This window comes from Macaca nemestrina, chromosome 15 (assembly GCF_043159975.1).
Source record: "Macaca nemestrina isolate mMacNem1 chromosome 15, mMacNem.hap1, whole genome shotgun sequence".
NCBI lineage: Eukaryota > Metazoa > Chordata > Mammalia > Primates > Cercopithecidae > Macaca > Macaca nemestrina.
Genome location: NC_092139.1, coordinates 18649970 through 18669197, shown reverse-complemented (window position 1 = coordinate 18669197; position 19228 = coordinate 18649970). Strand labels below are relative to the sequence as shown.

General features: G+C 51.7%; 1 protein-coding gene across 5 annotated transcripts in view; it reads right to left on the bottom strand.

Annotated features, from left to right (window-relative positions):
- Positions 1–19228, bottom strand: part of LOC105496472 (cadherin 22) — a 135815-nt gene that overhangs the window by 7883 nt on the left and 108704 nt on the right. For 4 of the 5 annotated variants that reach the window (XM_024797501.2, XM_071079202.1, XM_071079205.1 and 1 more), the window contains 3 exons: positions 18183–18319; positions 5647–5768; positions 5409–5526 (listed from right to left, as the gene is read on the bottom strand). In XM_024797501.2, coding sequence (XP_024653269.2) covers positions 5409–5526; positions 5647–5768; positions 18183–18319 — 377 coding nt within the window. The remainder of the gene's footprint in view (positions 1–5408; positions 5527–5646; positions 5769–18182; positions 18320–19228) is intronic. The other variant, XM_071079203.1, reaches the window with a different exon arrangement.

Below are 19228 nucleotides of genomic sequence, written 5' to 3'. Positions count from 1 at the left end.
GGACCTGAGTCAGTCTAGGAGTTCGGGGAGAGCTTCTTGGAAGAAGTGATATGATTCCTGAGCCCGAACAATGAGTTTAGGGAGAGGGAACAGTGCATGCAAAGGTCCTGAGGTTGGAAGAAGCATAATACACTCAGGGACCTGGGACACTGAGAGGACACTTAGTCCTCTGTGGCTGGAGGAATGAGGGTAATAGCTACAATGAGTCAAGACGAGGCTGGAGGAGGAGGCAGGTGCTCATTGTGGAAAGCCTGGGAGGCTGTGGTAAGGAATGTGGGTCATTTTCCCTCCCTCCCTCCCTCCCTCCCTCCCTTCCTTCTTTTCTTTCTTCCTTTCACAGAATCTTGCTCTGTCACCCAAATTGGAGTGCAGTGGCGCAATGTTGGCTCAGAGCAACCTCCGCCTCCTGGTTCAAGCAATTCTCCTGCCTCAGCCTCCTGAGGAGCTGGGATTACAGGCATCTGCCATCACGCCTGGCTAATTTTTGTACTTTTTAGTAGAGACGGGGTTTCATGATGTTGGCCAGGCTGGTCTCGAACTCTTGGCCTCAAGTGATCTGCCTGCCTCAGCCTCCCAAAGTGCTGGAATTACAGGCATGAGCCACCACTCCTGGCCAGAATCTGGATAATTTTCTTAAATGCAACAGGAAGCCATTGATTGGTGGGCTTTAAGCAAAGAAGTGACCTAGTGACAAACCCATTCATTCAACAGCAAGTAGGAATTGAGCACCATCTGTCTGTCAGGACTATTCTATTTGTCCTCCCTGGGGATACTGCAATGGACAGGATGGATGTGGTCCCTGTCTTTGCTGGGCCTGTGTTCTAGTTGAAGGAGCTTATCATCTAAAATGCAGGAGTCAATGTGGAAGAACAGCCAGGAAGCTCTCGCATGTTTTAGGTGTGAGATAATAGTAGTAGTGGAGGCACAGAGAAGTAGGCAGATTTGAGAAATGAGTGGCTGGCTCTGGCTCAGCCTCAGATTGCCAAGCAAGAACAGGGATGTTTGTCTCTCAGGGTTGCTGTCTTGGGCCATGGGACCATATGTTCTGGGAACTCGGGTCCCCACCACTCCTCCACCCCATGAAGGGGAATCCCCAGGCATCATCCCTGAATGCATCAAGTTGCCCTCCTGGGCAGCAGCTGGCTTCAGTTGGGGAAGCCGCTGGCCACCCCAGCCCCCTACCCCACCCTTCTAGGTGGGATCTGTGCCCAGCGCTGCATCCATCCATCTGGCCTAACATACATCAGTGTCAATCCCTGGCTGCAAAGGCAATATTTATAAATCACGTTTCCAAACTGGCTACACATTTGTACAAAGAAACAGATGGGTTGGGGTAGCTGTTTGTCACCTAAGATATTTATACAGTGAGGAGGAGGGGGCTTGGCAAGTAGTGAGAAGGGGCTGAGGGACTGGAGGAGGAGGCCTTCCACGGCTGCTATGACCTCAGCGTGCTGCTGCCACCCAGTCCCCGGAGCTTACACCAGGTGGCACTCTGGATGGCAGCTCTGGTGCCCCCACGCTCCCCCCACAGCTAAACAAAAGCAATTGAGGCAGAATCTCGGGCCCCTTGGATTGTAAAGCCTGGTGAACTTGGTAGAGTTGAGCCAAGGCTAGCTGTGTTTCCTGTGACCAGCTCGAGATACTACTGGAATAATGAGTAGGCAGGGCTGTACTCGTTGTTAAAATATTGAAATACTTCCAAAAAAGGTTTAAATAGCTGTTGACACTGAGCCCCCCAAGTCCCTCCCTGCTGCCTCAGCCTTTTCCCCAGGCAGCCTCCCAACTTTGACACAATCAAGCCACGAAGGAGTTAATGCCTGGCATGGCAGGGTTTCTAGGGTCCTGCTCCAGGCTATGGTCAGTGTCCTTTCTGATTGGCCATCTGAGCTGCACTGGTTGTTACATCTGTTTATTATTTTTCATTATTTATTTTTAATTATTGATTGACTGAGACAAGGTCTCACTCTGTCTCCCAGGCTGGAGTGCAGTGGTGCGATCATGGCTCAATGGGGCCTCAAACTCCTAGGCTCAAGTGATTCTCCTGCCTCAGCCTCCTGAGTAGCTGGGACTACAGGTGTGCACCACCACACCCAGCTAATTATTATTATTTTTTTAAAGGATGGGTTTTCACTGTATTGCCCAGGCTATTCTGAAACTCCTGGTCTCAAGGGATCCTCCTGCCTTGGCCTCCCAGAGTGCGGGGTTATAAGCATGAGCCTTACATGTTTTTAACAGGACTCCCAGGGGTACAGACGGGTCTGGCTTCAGAGACCACTAAGGCCTCTCACATTGGGTGTGAGTGTGTAAAGGCCTTGAAAAGGATCCCAGACCTATTCCAAGGCCAGAAGGAAACCACATGATCTGGTTTGCTGACCACATCTCCTCCCAGTCCTGTCTCTTACTCACTCTAATCACTCAGGTCTCTTCCATTCCTAATTCACCCCAGTCCTGCTCACCACGGGGCCTTGCTGTTTCTACCACTGGGGTGGTCGTTTTCTCTCATACCCTTTAGGTCCCTTCTCACTATGGATCCCCTTGGAGAGGCCTTCCCAGGCCACCCTGTTTAAGAAGATAGCTTCTCCTCTAACCCTGCTTTCCTTTTTTTTTTTTTTTTTGGAAGTGGAGTGTTGCTCTTGTTGCCCAGGCTGGAGGGCAATGGTGCCATCTCACCTCACTGTAACCTCCGCCTCCTGGGTTCAAGCAATTCTCCTGCCTCAGCCTCTGGAGTAGCTGGGATTACAGGTGTGCACCACCACGCCCTGCTGATTTTTGTATTTTTAGTGAAGACGGAGTTTCACCACGTTGGCCAAGCTGGTCTCGAACTTCTGGTCTCGAACTTCTGTCCTCAAGTAATCCGCCCACTTCAGCCTCCCAAAGTGTTGAGATTACAGGTGTGAGCCAACATGCCCGGTCCCTGCTTTACTTTTCACTGTTTCATTGAACACATTTTATCAAACACCTGCTATGTGCCAAGCACTGCTCCAGGCACCCAGGGTTGAAGAAAGACAAGTCCAGACCCTTGTGGAGACTACATTATTCCTCCACCCCAGCCACTTGTCACCCCCAACACACTTTTTCATTTGTGTAATTTCTGTCTCACCTCACTAGAATAAAACTACGTTTTGTTGTGTTTGCTATTGCGTTTCCAGGACCCAGAGCAGACCCTGACACAGAGGCTTTGTGTCTCAATAAACGCTCAATACATAATTGCTGGACGTAGGAATTGATATTTCTAGGTATTAACACTATATCTCAGTGGCCCTTATTTTACTGGGGCCACCTAGCCACCCGGGACAGTAGGCATCTTCCCTCTTTTAGACAATGAAACTGAGGCTTAGAGAGGAACAGGTGTCCCAGCAGTTTGGGAGGTGGGTGGATCACCTGAGGTCAGGAGTTCGAGACCAGTCTGGCCAACATGAGGAAACCTTGTCTCTACTAAAAATACAAAAAGGCCGGGCGAGGTGGCTCAAGCCTGTAATCCCAGCACTTTGGGAGGCCGAGACGGGCGGATCACGAGGTCAGGAGATCGAGACCATCCTGGCTAACACAGTGAAACCCCGTCTCTACTAAAAATACAAAAACTTAGCCGGGCGAGGTGGCAGGCGCCTGTAGTCCCAGCTACCCGGGAGGCTGAGGCAGGAGAATGGCGTGAACCCGGGAGGCGGAGCTTGCAGTGAGCTGAGATCCGGCCACTGCACTCCAGCCTGGGTGACAGAGCGAGACTCCGTCTCAAAAAAAAATAAAAAAAATAAAAATAAAAAATAAAAATAAAAATACAAAAATTAGCCAGGAGTGGTGGTGCACTCCTGTAACCCCATCTACTTGGGAGGCTGAGGCAGGAGAATCTCTTGGCCCTGGGAGATGGAGGTTGCAGTGAGCTGAGATTGCACTACTGCACTCCAGCCTGGGCAACAGAATGAGATGCTGTCTCAAACAAACAAACAAAACACACACACACACACACATACACACACAAAACAACAACCACCACAAAAAACTAGAGAGGAATAGGAGCTTGCCAGGGTGGTATAGCGCACCCTTTGCTAAGCCCGGTCCCTTATTTCCAGTTTGGTGACTAATCCCTTCCCCTCAGTCTATTCCTTAAAGGTTCAACCTTCAACATCATGAGGAACTTGTGAGAGCCAGAGGGGAGGAATCTCACAGTGGACTCAGGCAGGGCAGGGCAGCTTGCTTTCCCGGTGGTGTGCTAAGGCAGGAAGCACACTGGACTGGTGATGGGGGTGGGTTGAATCCTACCCACACCACTGACTCCCTATATGACCCTGGGCAGGGCTCTTTCTCTCTTACAGTCTCAGTTTCATTACCTGTAAAATGGGGAGAGGAGTCAGAAAACTACCTCACAAGATGGCTGTGAGGATGCAGAAAGAAATGTGAGTCTGGCGTGGTGTCTCATGCCTGTAATCCCAGCTCTTTGGGAGGCCAAGGTAGGAGGATCGTTTGAACCCAGGAGCTGGATACCAGCCTGGGCAACACAGCAAGACCCCATTTCTACAAAAAATAAAAAAAAATTAGCCAGGGGTGATGGTGTGCACCTGTAGTGCCAGCTACTCGGGAGGCTGACGCAGGACTGCTTGAGCCTAGGAATTCAAGGCTGCAGTGAGCTATGATTGCACCACTGTACTGCTGCCTGGGTGACAAAGCGAGACCTTGTTTCAAGAACAATTCCAAAAACCAAAAAGGGAATGTGAGTGGAACAAAGCAGTTTTTAAACTGCAGGGTGGGCTGGGCACAGTGGCTCACACGTGTAATCCCAGCACTTTGGGAGGCCGAGGCAGGCCGATAGCTTGAGCCTGGGAGGTCAAGACTAGTCTAGGCAATATGGCAAAAATCCCGTCTCTACAAAAAAATACGAAAATTAGCTGGGCATGGTGGCACACATCTATAGTCCCAGCTACTTGGGAGGCTGAGGTAGGAGGATTGCTTGTGCCTGGATGGTGGAGGCTGCAACGAGCCACTGCACTCCAGCCTGACTGACAGAGAGAGACCCTGTCTAAAAAAAAAAAAAATAAAAAAAATAAAAATAAAATAAAAAACCAGAAACCTGCGGGGTGGGGAGTGTGTGCACGTGGCTTACTTCAGTCTTCACTCAGAACGGGGGCTCTTTCCACCCTGGACTCTGGCACAACCATTCCTCATTTATTCCCTGTCTATATCTTCCCATCTGCCATTTCTTATCCTTGGGACGCCCTCCTCCACTCCACCAACCCACACCCTGCTTGCGTTTGGCCAGTGGGCTGGGTAACAGCTCCAGCTTGGCCCAGACTTTCCATATGATCTTAGATCCAACATAGGCCCTGTGGGCGCCTCCGTCCCTCTGTCTATAATATGGGAACACGGCAGAGAGACTGTGCCTCTCCCTTCTTGCATCCTAGGGTTTGGAGGCTCACCTTGGATGTCAAGCAGAGAGAAATGAGGGTTGCTGGGAGCTTCAGGCACCAGGCGGAAATAGAAGCGGTGCCCGCCTTGGGGCTCGTCTCTGTCCACCACGCTGATGGTCTGGATGAGCTGAAGGGTGAGGAGGGGATAGGGGGCTAGTGGTGAGGCTGAGACCACTCTGGGTCCAGGCAGAGGGTGCTGCTGGCCAGTCCTGGAAGCAACCCCCAGTCCCCAGCCCCTCAGGGGTACCTGGCCTGGCTTGGCATCCTCGCATACAGCTGCCTCGTAGGGTGTGGCCAGTTCTGGGGGATTGTCGTTCACATCCAGGATTCGGATCCTTAGGGATGCCCGGGAGAGCTGGGCATGATTGTCTGTAATGAGAGCACAGGAGCGGGGGAGAGGCAGCAAGTGTGAGATCTAGATAGCCTCCTCTCTACTACAAGGACAACAGTAGGCAGTGGGGTCATGCTGAGAGATTTGTGGGTTAACCAAGCTGGTACAAGGACCAGAACTGGCAACATTTGGGCATAAGTTGAGTAATCATCGCTGTAACCATCACCACCATTACCATCAGCCTTGGCACCAGTGGCATTATCACTACAACCCTCACCACCACAATCACCAGTAGCACCCACTGCCATCACCAACACCGTCACCACTGTTAGCATCAACACCACCATCACCATCTCCACCATGGCCACCTTTGCCATCACCACCGCTATTACTATTACCATTGTCATCATTAAGCCATTACCAATACCACTATTTGCATTATTATCAGTGCGTCTACCAACATAACTATCAGTACCACCATCCCCATTCTTACACTGTTACCATCACCACTGCCATCACCACCACCACCATCAGGTCATCACCATCACTACCATCACTACCATCACCATTAGAATGAACCACATCCTCTAGTACTACACTCATCATCTCTACCATAAATAATACTAAAGCCATCACCATTACCACCCTCACCACCACCACCAACCCCAACACCATCACCAATACCACCTTCACCATCATCATCACCAATACCACCACCATCTCTTCCATAGTCACCACAACCACCACCACCAGCCCACCTATTACTACTATTACCCCATCATAATCACCAATATCACCATCACATCCCTGATCCCCAACAATGCTGCCATCACCACTGCCACCCCTCCCCTCACCACAGAGCACACAGCATGCACCTGGAGCATCTACATTCATTATTTTAAGTATCCTTGCAGAAATCCTGTGGTTTGGTACAATTTCTATCCCCATATTGCAAAGGAGAAACTAAAACATGGGACGCTTTCTAGACGTGGGTCAGGGGCAACTAAACTCCAAGACTTCTGCTTTCTCAAGACCTGATCCTAAACGGGCCAGACAAGTCCAGGGAGGAAAATCTTGGCCAGCAAAACCATGAAGTCCCCACCCCTCCAAGTTGGGATGTCTTCAAGGTCATGGTCCCTGTCTTATTTATCTCTGGGCTACCAGCATTGTGGGATATGGTACAGGTAAATTCTAACATATTAATATTTGCTGAATGAATGAATGAATGAATGAATGAAGCCTGGAAAGACTGAGACAGCAGGAGGCTTGAATTCCAGGCATGGCTGTGTCCCTGACCCAGTATTTGGTCTTGGGTAAGACCCTGCCTTCTCTGACATCAGTTTCCACACCTGGAAAATAAACAGAGCATAGTGATTACGAGCAATGCTGGGTAGTTCTGATTCCAGCTCTGTGGCTACATGTCTGTGTAATCCGAGCCATGTCACGTGACCTCCCTGTGCCTCAATTTTCTCACCTGCAAAATGGGTCCAATATTGACCCACTTATGCCTAGCGTTCCATTATTGGAATGCTAAGCATGTGAGAGTTATTTATATCCTAGGTCATCGCCAAGGTCTGATTGCAAAAATTCAAAAAATTACAACATCAGGCACAAACGGGTTAATAGGTAGGTGAAGAGACAGATTGAGTTAATATCTGCAGGGCATTTAAAACTGTGTGTACTACACATAGCAAGTGCTATATAAGCATTTGTAAATAAACAGACATCCTCGCAGGGTCCTATTAGCAATGACATTAAATAATTCTAGGATGTGGAATACTTTATCCCAGCCTGTCCTGTCTGAGCAGTGCCCTGAGTGTTGGTGCTTTCTAAGCCCTCACCAGCCCAGACCTCTGAGTGCTCTCTGGTGCCCCATCCTCTGCTATCTTGGTTACATATTCATTACTGACATGTTCATTACTGACATGTTCTACCTGCCAGTGACCTCAGGAACATCTCCTGGAGGAGGAAACCACACCTCACTTCCAAGCAGTGACTTGGAAGATGGGGCTTTCTGGCTGGGCTGGCAGGGAGCTCTTTTAGGGGCAGCCTGAAAGCTTCCAGGTATCCAGGCTCCCCATGAGTTTCGCGGGGAGTGGGACTGGTCGGCTGCCTCCTGCTGTGAACTCAGGATCCACTGTGTGCTGATGGCAGCTGCTCACGTGTTGATAAAGAGAGAAATAGAGATAAGAAGGCAGGTACAGCCACCTCCTGCGGGGGGCAGTCAGGAAAAGGAGGGGGCTGGGTTCTTAATTAACTCAGACCCTGGCTTCTCTCTGGAGTTCCCCTTAGCCAGGGGCACATTATCTTCTAAGCTCACCAGATCTGCCATTCCAGTGATTACAGGGGGCTTTTCCGGGGTGAGAGATGGGAGTCGTGACTGGGGATGCCGGGTGAACCGTTATTTTTAAGAGTGCGTTGCCGGCGAATTTCAACAGACAGACGGTGGGTGCTTTTGGGAAGAAGGGGGCGAGGCCCACAGCCAGGAACAGGCGCCTCTCTCCCAGCAGAGGCAGGGGAGAGTAGAGGGGGCGGCCAGGGCACTTTCCCCCTGCAGTGGAGGGTGGTGGGGGTATATGGGCTGGAGGGAGAGACAGGGTCCTATGGGCCATGTCGAAGGTAGAGCAGGATGGACTGCTGAGTGGGTGATCCCCTCCTGGATCCTCATTGCGGATGAGACCCCCATTATAGCACCTTTGCTTTGGCTCGGCTTCTCTTACCTCTTCTTTTAAAATGTCATAGGTCACCTTGTGAGAAAGCCCTAATGCCCTTGGCATGAGTTAGAGTCTCAGACCTAAGCGGCGGGGCAGCTGAGTGACCTCTAAATTGCCAAAGTTGCCAGCTGCATTTTCTTTTCTAGGAATTCCTGAATTTAGAGCTGGCCTGGGATCCCAGAGCTCATGGACTGCCCAAGGTCAGCACTCATTGCCACTGCCATTGCCATTGTGGCAGTGGGTCTCCAGCACGGCTGTACATTACAATCACCTGGGAAGCCTTTAGAAAACACCGATGGCCAAGGCTTGGTCATTTATTTATTTATTTATTTTAACAGCTTCAGAGGATCAGCCTGTAGCAAGGTTTGCAAACCACTACCCTACGGTGACTGGGAGGTGGGGGAATCCAGCCTGACTGCCTTCCTCCAAACCCCTCCTATCACAATTAGAATCATTTGTAAGAATGGAAAATAATCCTATTTTTTGCCACCTTAAATGTTTCTGGGATAAAACAAGGAATCTGTTTATTAATCTTCACCTCTGTGTAGGATTTTCCAATTCATAACACTCTCTTATTATGACCTCATGTGATCCTTGAAATAACCCTTGAAGAAGGCCTTGTTAAACCCACTTTCTGGATGAGGAAACAGAGGTCCATGGAGGGGCAGGATTTTCCCCACAGCCCTAGGGGAGTCAGCAGCAGACCTGGGGTTGGGTCCGAAGCCTCCCAACTCCAAGTTCAGTGCTTGGTCCTGATACAATATCAGGGTCCCTCCTGCTGCCTGGGCATTTGTCCATTCAGCGGCAGCTACAGCTTACACCCAGGCCCAAGTGCATCTCACCCAATGGCCAGTGGCAGGTGTCCCCTCCAAGGACTGGGTCCCCCACAGCCCTCCCCTCTTGGCTTTTCAGTTCAGCTGACTGACATGCAAATTAGTTTAATTATTTCTTCTTCTAAAATAAATTATATTTTGCAGTAGCTGCAATATGTTGTGTCAGGCAAAATTACATTCAATATTTTTAAACTAATTGATGCAGCCTTGAGGAAGGCTGATTGACAGCCCGGGGCTGAGCAGGCCTGCAGCCTTAACCGATTCCTAAATTAAAATTAAACGTGCTTTGGCCCGGTGCTTCCTCCTTGAGCTGCCTCACCATTAATCCGGGGAGGTGGCAGGTGAAGCCCCGGGGGTCTGAGGGACCTGCGGAGGCTGGGCAGCTCAGGGTGCCTCGGGGAGAGACCAAACTCAGAGCAGGAGAACTGCTGTGCAGTGGGGCAGGTCTCTCACCTTCGCTGGGCCTCAGAGTTTCTTCTGTATAATGGATGGGGGATTGGACTGGACAATCTGGAACTGAAACCTGTGGTTTTTGCTGACAGTTGTGGATCAAGCATCTCCTTTGTACCAAGGACACAGCATGAACAAGACAGCACGGTCTCGGTCTAGTGGCAGGGACAGACATTACTCCAGACTGTGATAAGGGCTGAGGGAAGAAGCTCAGGAGCTGCGAGAGCTTGGAGCAGGGATCTTGCCTGGTGGGATGCAGGATGTTTTTCCCGGAAAAACATGATATTTCTGTTGAGTCCTGGCGAGTCCTGACTGGGAAGTAATTGCATGAGGGGCAAGGGAAAGGAAAGATTGTCTTAGGCAGTGGGATCAGCACATGCAAAGGCCCTGGGGTGGGAGGGGAGGATGTGGATCTCTTCCAAGCAGGATCCCAGCCCCTACTAGAATTCCTCATTTGACATCTGGACCAACCTGAGTGGGCGTGGGAATGGGGCTGGGGGCCAATGGGAAGGGCAAAGGAGACGGGGCCTGGCCTGGTGCCCCTGTTAGGGCACTCCTATGAATGTGCTCCTCCCTGGAAGAATGGCAACAAACACATATTAAGCACGTGCCAAGACCAGGGTCTGGACTGCCCCATTTCGTCCTGTCAACCACAGTGGGAGGCAGGGACTGGGACTGTTGCTGTTTTACTGATGAGGAAACGGGCTCAGAGGGGTGAGATGACTTGCCCAAGGTCTCATAGGAGCTGGTACTTGAAACTGGGTCTGGTTTTAAAGGGGAGTTTTTAACCACCACATGGTGTTGCCTTTTTTGTCTTTAGCTGTCAGAATGCATCTTGCCTTCAAGGCCCTGAACAAATTTCCCTGCTTCCTCCAGGAAGCTCTCCTTGATTGCTCTAGGTTCTGGGCGATCCAAGGATAAGCCCAAGTCCGCCATGCCCATAGGGTCCCCCATGAGCATCCTGCTGTGGCCTCTCCAGCCTCGTCACTACTCCACCCTCCCTCTTCCACTCTGCTCCGAGTTTGCTCCTTTACCTCCTTCAGGTCTTGGCCCAGATTTCTTCTCGGAGAGGCCTCCCCTAAAGACCTTATTTCCATGCGCCCTTTGCCATCCTACCAAACACCACTTCCCTGCCTTATTCCTCTTTGTAGCATTTACCCAGCACCCTCTGTTTTTATTGAACTTTCTCATCCTCTCTCTTCTCCCCTAGAATGTAAGCAGAATTTGTGTATATTTTCTTTACTGCTGTATCCCCAGTAACTGTGTGTATGCTACATAGTAGGTGCTTAATAAAGGTGTGTCAGAGGAATGGATTCCACTGTCTGTGGCATCTCTGACCATGGCCATGCTCCAGGAGGGATGCTGGGGAGGTGCAGGGGAGAAACTGAGACCTTCTTGGATGAACTGACTCTGTCGTATCAGGGGTTGCGTCCCCTCCATTTCAGAAGCAGTCTAGTGCTGGGACCCTCTTCCTGCCTCTCCCTTTCTCTGTCTCTTGACCAAGGTTTTCTCATCAATAAAACAAATGGAGTTGGATTCTGTGGCTCTCCTTGGCTGTCACAGAGAAAGACAGAAGCCTAGACAGAAACAGAGAAGTGAAGCTGCAAGAGTGGGAGTGGGAGTGGGAAGGAGAGTGGGGGGTGGGGTGGGAGGGGGAGAGAGAGAGGAGAGAGATCAGCTCAAAGAAAGCGCCTTCCCTCTCGCTTGCAGTGTTGGGGACTGAGCAGAGCTTGGACCCTCTTCTCCACTGGCCCTCCAGCCCCTCCCTCCTCCCTGAGGGAGTTAAATTGCATCCAAACACCAGGCTCTGATTAGAGCTGGCCAGCTGGGCAGGAAGATTTATCATCCCAATTACAAACCCGCCAAGACAAGCAGGCAGGACAGTGAGGCGTGCGGGGCGAGAAGATGGGGGTGCTCCAGGGAAGTGGGTGTCAGGGCAGCCAGCAGCGAACTCCTTGCACTCCCTGCCCTGTCCCCACGCCCCCACAATGGGAGCAGGAGGCTCAGGTGCCCTTCTCTGTCCCTTGGAGGGACTTTGATGATCTATTTGTTTTCCACATTGAGACTGGAAGCTTTGACCTTATTGGGGGGAAGTTTGTTCCTCCAAGGAAAGGGTGGGGGAGGACTTCTGGGTGAAGCAGGGACCCTGAAATCATAACATCCCTGAAACTCAAAGGGGAGATGGGGGAACTTTCCTTCCCCAGGAGCTGAGCTGGTCCCTAATGTTCTAGGCTGTCCTACTCCATGGATATCACAAAATCTTTGTTCCTGTTGAGGTCTGTTAGGTATTCAAGGTGGTACAGGATCCCAGGAGTCATCCAGTCCAAGGGGAGCCCAGGCCTGATTTGCATACCTCTAGTGACAGGGAGCTCACTGCCTCTTGAAGCAGCCCCTTCCATGTCGAGCTGTGACATGTCTCTTTCCCCAGGCAGCCTCCCTGGAGCTCCCAACCACCTGCCCTGGTCCTGCCCTGGACCCTCCAGCCCAAAGCTGAGCCTGACAGCTTCCCATATGTTCCCCTGACTCCACGTTTGCCCCCTCCAAGCCACCCTTCCCACAAACCCGAGGGAACATTGGGGACTAAACATCTGATCATGCCACTCTTCTGCTCAAAGACCTGCGCTGGCTCCCTGTCACCTCCAGGAGATGTCTGGTTCCTCATGAGACACCAAGGCCCTTTCTGTACAGGCCCAGTGAGCTTCTTCACTCACGCCTTGCATCACCTGCTCCGGACACCCTCCAGCCCCAGAGACTGGCCACACCCAGCCTCTCTGTTTTCAAAATGGGCCTCGGACATCCAAGCTCCCAGGCCTTTGCACACAGGGGGCTTTCTGCTGGGAGCACCTGAATCCCCTTTCTGCCCATGGAAAAACTTCCTTGGCCTTTGAAACCCAACTCAGGCGTCCTCTCGGCCAGGTGCTAATGCTCATGCCTGTAATCCCAGTGCTTTGGGAGGGCAAGGTGGGAGGATTGCTTGAGCCCAGGAGTTGGACACAAGCCTGGGTAACATAGTGGGAGTCTCCTCTCTACCAAAACCAAACAAAAACCACACACACACACACACACACACACACACACACACACACACACACACACACACAAGAGAACAAAAAATAGATGTCCCCTCCTCTGAGAAGGGTTTTCTGGCCCTCGCTGGGCGGGCCAGTCTCTCCCTGCTCCTCAGGAATCGCCATGACCCCATGACTTTCACTCTGTATTGTCACTGACTGTCAGTGGGTCTCTCCCCACCCACCTGTGAACTCTCGGGTCAGTGGCCAAGCCTTGTTCATCACCGGGTCCCAGAGCCCAGTCCAGGCTGGGGTGGGTGATAAGAGGCCCCAGAAAACACTGGCTGCGGGTACATGGCTTGTGGGTGTGGGGGGGGGTCCCTGCAGGAGAAACTGAGCACTTTCTGCTGCTCAGACCCCACTGCGACCTTCACTCCCCATCCCTGCCCCTTCCTCCAGCCTCCTTAGGCCTCCTCTATGGTCCTTCTGAGAGGCACAGACTGGGAGTCAGAAAGCCTCATGGGAGGACTCCCTTTCTTGGCCTCCGTCTCCTCAGGTACAAAACAGGATGGGTACAGGGCTGGAGCCCATGATCTCTGACATTCCCTCTCCTCTCAGATTCTCTCTCTGACTTAATAGAGCACCTACTATGTGTCAGGCACACAGTAGGAACCTGTGCTAAGCACTTGAGGCACATTATTTCTAATCCTTGGGGGATTTATGTTTTACAGAAAGCACTCAGCACAATGCCTGGCATATTGTAAGCTTTAAGTAAATAGAAGCTGCTATTACTAACTATTTTTTGAGATAGAGTCTCGGTCTGTCTCCTAGGCTGGAGTGCAGTGGCGTAATCTCGGCCCACTGCAATCTCCACCTCCCAGGTTCAAGCAATTATCCTGCCTCAGGCTCCCACGTAGTTGGAATTACAGGTGCCCACCACCACACCCGGCTAATTTTTGTACTTTTAGTAGAGATGGGGTTTCACCATGTTGGCCAGGCTGGTCTTGAACTCCTGACCTCAGGTGATCCGCCCGCCTTGGCCTCCCAAAGTGCTAGGATTACAGGTGTGAATCACTGTGCCCAGCTGGAAGCTGCTATTATTAATAGTTACCATTGTCACAGTCATCCAATAAAGTAAGTATGATTATCACCATTTTATAGATGAGAAAACCAAGGTAACAAGACGGGGAGTGGCATGTCCAGGCCCACGCAACTGGGAGCCATGCGACTAGAAGCATTTCTTCTCCATCATGCATTCCTGTTTTTCCAACTTCCAGCACGCAAGCCCGTTCATTCATCCTTTCAGTAAACACACATGCCTACTGTGTGCCTGGCCTGTGTGAGTGCTGCAGGTACAGACTGGGCCCTGCCCTCATGGAAGGTACCGTTTCCTGAGGAAGAGCGATCTTCACTGAATACTCACACAGATGCATCTAAAAACCATAACACGTGCTCTGTGGCATGAAGGGAAAAGCAGGGTTCTGTGAGACGTGACTTGGCCGGGGGTGACCCAGATGGGGAAGCTTCTGGCGAGTCTGGTTAACCCTTTGCTGTCCTGGACATCTAGCTATTACTCCTCCAGATCAGCTTAGGACTGGATGACTCCTGAGAGGGTGACTGGGTACCCCCCTTGGTACTGCCCCCTCCCAGTGTTGGCTTTCCAAGTCTCCCCTAGATCCCCCCAGCCAGTCTCTTTGAAGACTGTCCCTTTACAACTGCCCTTTCCACCGAAGGATTCAGACACAAATTGTACTTTAAATTCAATATCGGTCATTAATATTTCATGATTACAAAACGTTAAAGATAATGTCAGTGGAAGGAGCGTCTGCATGGGCAGAATGGATGACTCAGAAGTTCGGGGAGAGGGGAGCCGGCATACTAAGTGCCTCGGGAGTCTTTGAGGTAATCCAGTATGACAGGCGGCGGCTCCCGGCTGAGTGCAACATTCTCCGAGGTGCTCACCAAGCGCCGCCGCTGTGTATAAATATTTCCCCTCTGATTCTTGTCACCTCATGTTTGTTATGACTGGGAGCAGGTGGGGCCGTCGTGACCCTCTGAGTTTCTCTTCTGTTTTTGAGGAAGCCAAATGGACGCTTTGGCAGGAGGGCATGGGGCTGGGTGGGCAGACCCGATGGCCATGAACCTGGGGCTCTGGCTGGCTCCTGGGAGGCGGGAGATCTTGGGTTGAGCCTGCCCCTGCCTGGACTTGCTCGTGATCTTGGGGCCATCCCTGTTCTTCCCTGAGCCTCTGTTTCCTCATCTGTAAAATGGGGGTAATAAGTTTGTTCTCATCTCATGGAGATGGTGAAAAGGAAGAGTGGGTCAGTTATTTGTGATAGTTTTTTTTTTTTTTTTTTTTGAGACAGAGTCTTGCTCTGTTGCCCAGGCTGGAGCGCAGGGGCATGATCTCAGCTCACTGCAACCTCTGCCTTTGGGTTCAAGTGATTCTAGTGCCTCAGCCTCCCCAGTAGCTGGGATTATAGGCGCGCGCCACCATGCCCAGTTAATTTTTGTATTTTTAGTAGACATGGGGTTTCGCCATGCTGGCCAGGCTGGTCTCGAACTCTTGAACTCAAGTGATCCGACCCCCTTGGCCTCCCAAAGTACTGGGATTACAGGCGTTAGCCACTGTGCCTGACCTGTGAGAGCTCTTGATTTTGTGCCAGCACCAGGGAAACAGGACTGGAGGGGCAGCTGAGGAGAGCTGAGCTCTGGAGTCAGGCAGGCTGGGGTTGGGAATCTGGACAAATGACTTCGCCTTGCTGAGTCAGTTTCCTCATCCCCATAGTGAAGATGGCAGTAGAATGGACACCCCTTAGGGGTGAAGATTTCATGAGCTCATCACAACAAAGGGCCTGGAACAGAGTCAAGACTGACAGATACCATCAACTGAGCACTTACTAAGCACCAACCACTAGGCTAAGTTCTTCCCATGAGCTATGCTGTTTGATCCTCCCACCAGCTCTCTGAAGCAAAACAATTCCTTTTCCCATTAATTAATATCCTGGGTGAGGAGTGGGCAGGGGCTGGGGATTGCAGCTCAGAGAAGGGGAGTCTCAAGCCCAGTGGCTCGTCTTCTCTTTTCAGAGATACATCTCCTTCCCCACGGTCAGTTACTGGGGTTGATGGATGGGAAGGGGGGGGCTCAGAGAGGGGATAGTGCCCAGAAAAGGGAGGCCATGCAGCAATGCTGTGGGAACCAAGCACTCCTGGTCCAAATCCCAGCTTTGCCAGTGCACATCTTCGGCAAGCAAGTTTCCTAACTCTCCAAGCCTCAATTTTCCCATCAGGAAAATGGGTGCTAATCATGCTACAGATCATAATTCAATAAAGTATGTGCTAGAAAGCATCTAGGCCAGGTTTTATATATATATATATATAGTAAAAATTGTAAAATGTTTGTGGAGAAGTACCCCTCCCCTGATTCTCCTGTGAAATGGCAGCCTTACAGGCTTTGTATGCTATTCTAGCTGCTTTCTGAAAGAGACCCACTGGGTAGAAACACAATGCTTAACCCAAGAGGAGACTATTGCTGGTGGTGGGACATTGGGCTGGTGATAGGCTGGTGGCAGGAGGTGAGGGGGCGTGTATCTGTGGGTAGGGAGAGGAGGCATCCCTGCCCAGCATCCAGGCCAGTCCTCCCTGGCTCCGTCTGCAGCCCAGAGCCTCAGTTGCTACCCAGGGAGCAGCTTTGAGGAGGCAAGGAGGGGGAGCTCTCTTCCCCCAAGTCCAGCCGCCACTTCCTCTCCAGCCACCTTTGTTATCTCCCTTTCATGCCGTGGAGGAGTGGATTCAAAGGCTCCAGAGCAGCAGGCACTGAGGTCTGAGCCAGCTTTGTATTTCCTTTTAAACTGCAGTTGAAAGAGACGAAGGGAACTTCAGCCTAGGGACTTCCTCGGCCCCAGAATGGGCCAGTGGGGCCTGGGAAATGGGGGGATGGCAGCTAGGGGAGGAGGAAGAGGGCTGGCAGGAGGAGCTTGGGGCAGGAGAGGCCTGGGGCAGAGAGGCCTGGGGTCCTGATGGGCAGAGGCAAGTTTGAATGTTGCCTACCCACCTGCAGCTCAGAGACTCAACCATATTTCTGTTGTCATGATTGCTTACTGGTGACTCTGTTGATGCCTGAGACCTTGAGGGCTGACAGGGTAGAGAAGCTGGGAGATCAGGTGGAGGCCACGGCAGTGGCAGTGTTGCGCTGGGCATGGAGGAAGCCTGAAGGCACTTCCCCTGGCCCCTCTCCCGGTGCTCTCAGCTCCTCACCTCCACAGCCTTACTTACCTGGATGCCATGTCTCAGGGTTCTTTTTCTTTCTCTCCCAACTCACGTTTCTCCCTAGCTGCACCAAACAGACAGACAGACACACACACGCGCACACACACACGTACACGTACTCTTCCAGAAACTCAGGGCAAGCACCCTGAAGTCATCCTTGACACGTCTCCATCTCTCCCCAGGACATCAGCCCATGAGCAGGTCCCACTGGCTCTATCTTCAGCCCGTATCCCAAAGCCAGCCACTTCTCCCCTCCTTCTCACCTCTTCTGTAGCTACTGCCCTGGGCCAGGCCATGGTGCTATCTCCTAAGCACTATTGCTTTCGGCTTCTAGCTAAGCCCCCGTTTTCCCCTCAGGCTCCAGGCTCTTCTCAATGCAGCTGCCAGAGGTACCCTGACTGAGAACATCCCTCCTCTCTCCAAACGCCTCCAATGACTCCAAATTCATTTGGAGTAAAGTCCAAAGACCCTCCAGTGACTCTGGCTGACCATGCTGCCCCTCATCAACCACACTGGCCTCTTTGCTGTTCCTCCAACATGCTTGGCAAATTACACCGCAGGGCCTTTGCACTGGCTGTTCCCCCTGCTTGGAATGTTCTTCCTCCAGATGTCAGCATGACTTTCCCACCTTTTGAGGTCTTTGTTGAAATGTCTTTTCCTCATCTCTTAGATGTTCCCCTAAGAGAAGCAATGCCCCTCCTCCTCCCAGTTCCATTTCCCAGCCTCCTTCTTTCCTTGTTTCTTCTTAGCACTTAGCAACACTTGACATAGTATGTCCGTGCTTTCTGTCTGTTTGTTGATAGTCTCGTTCTCTCTATGAGGACAGGACCTTTTCTGTCTTGTTCAAGGCTGGATCCCCAGCCCCTAAAACAGGGCTTGGCATGTAGCAGGTGCTCAATAAATGATGAGAGAAGAAAGCCTAGCTTGAGACTAACCCTATCCGCTTGACTTGGAACCCCGCTGGATCTTTGCTCTCACCCATCAGCTTTTGCCCTCACCTTCACCCCTGTGAGATCTTTGTCTAGTTTCTTTGCCCCGCCCCCAACCTTTGGCCCCTCCCCCGTGGGCTTTGACTGACAGTGCCGCCTCGGCTCTGCCCCCAGCCCTTGGCCCCTCCCCTCAGCTTTTGCTCCTCGGCCCCATATTTGCCCTTGGAGGGGGCGCGACGCCCAGCTCACCCGCCTCCATGGCCAGCACCGTGATGTTGTGCCAGCCGGCTGTCTCGCGGTCCAGCCCCTTGCCAGTCACGATGGCGCCTGTATCCGCATCGATATCGAAGATCTGGTCCAAATCTGATTCGCGGTCAATGGCGTACCTGCGAGGGGCAGGGCGGGGCTGATTGAAGGTGCCCCAGTGCCAAATGGAGCCCATGCCCTTGTCCCCACACCCAACTCCAAGAGAGGGAGCGCCTGCCTGGGACACACACAGGTGCAGAGAAGCCCCTTGCGACCGAGGAGGAGCGGGAAGCAACTGGGTTTGCATCTTAGTTGCACGGTGAACTGCTGTGACCATGGGCAGCCCTCAACCTTTCTGAGCCTCAGTTTCTTCAATTGGAATGGAGCTAATTGTACCCACAGTTGTCGTGAGGGCTGGAAGCTGGCAAAGTGCCTGGCACAGACTCACTGATTCTCTTTCTTTCTTTCTTTCTTTCTTTCTTTCTTTCTTTCTTTCTTTCTTTTTCTTTCTTTCTTTCTTTTTCTTTCTTTCTTTCTTTTTCTCTCTCTCTCTCTCTTTCCTCTCTTTTCTTATTTTATTTTAGACGGAGTCTCGCTCTGTCACCCAGGCCGGAGTGCAGTGGTGCGACCTCAGCTCACTGCAAGCTCCGACTCCCGGGTTCACGCCATTCTGCCTCAGCCTCCCGAGAAGCTGGGACTATAGGCGCCCGCCACCTCGCCCAGCTAACTTTTTGTATTTTTAGTAGAGACGGGGTTTCACTGTGTTAGCCAGGATGGTCTCGATCTCCTGACCTCGTGATCTGCCCGCCTCGGCCTCCCAAGGCGCTGGGATTACAGGCGTGAGCCACTGCGCCCGGCCCTTTTTCTTTCTTTCTTTAGCCAGGGTCTCACTCTGTTACCCAAGCTGGAGTGCAATGGCGCCATCCCGGCTCACTGCGGCCTCGATCTCCTGGGCTCAAGCTATCCTCCTGACTCACTGAGCCTCCCGAGTAGCTGGGGCTGCAGATGCATGCCACCACGCATGGCTAATTTTTTTCTTTTTTTTTGTT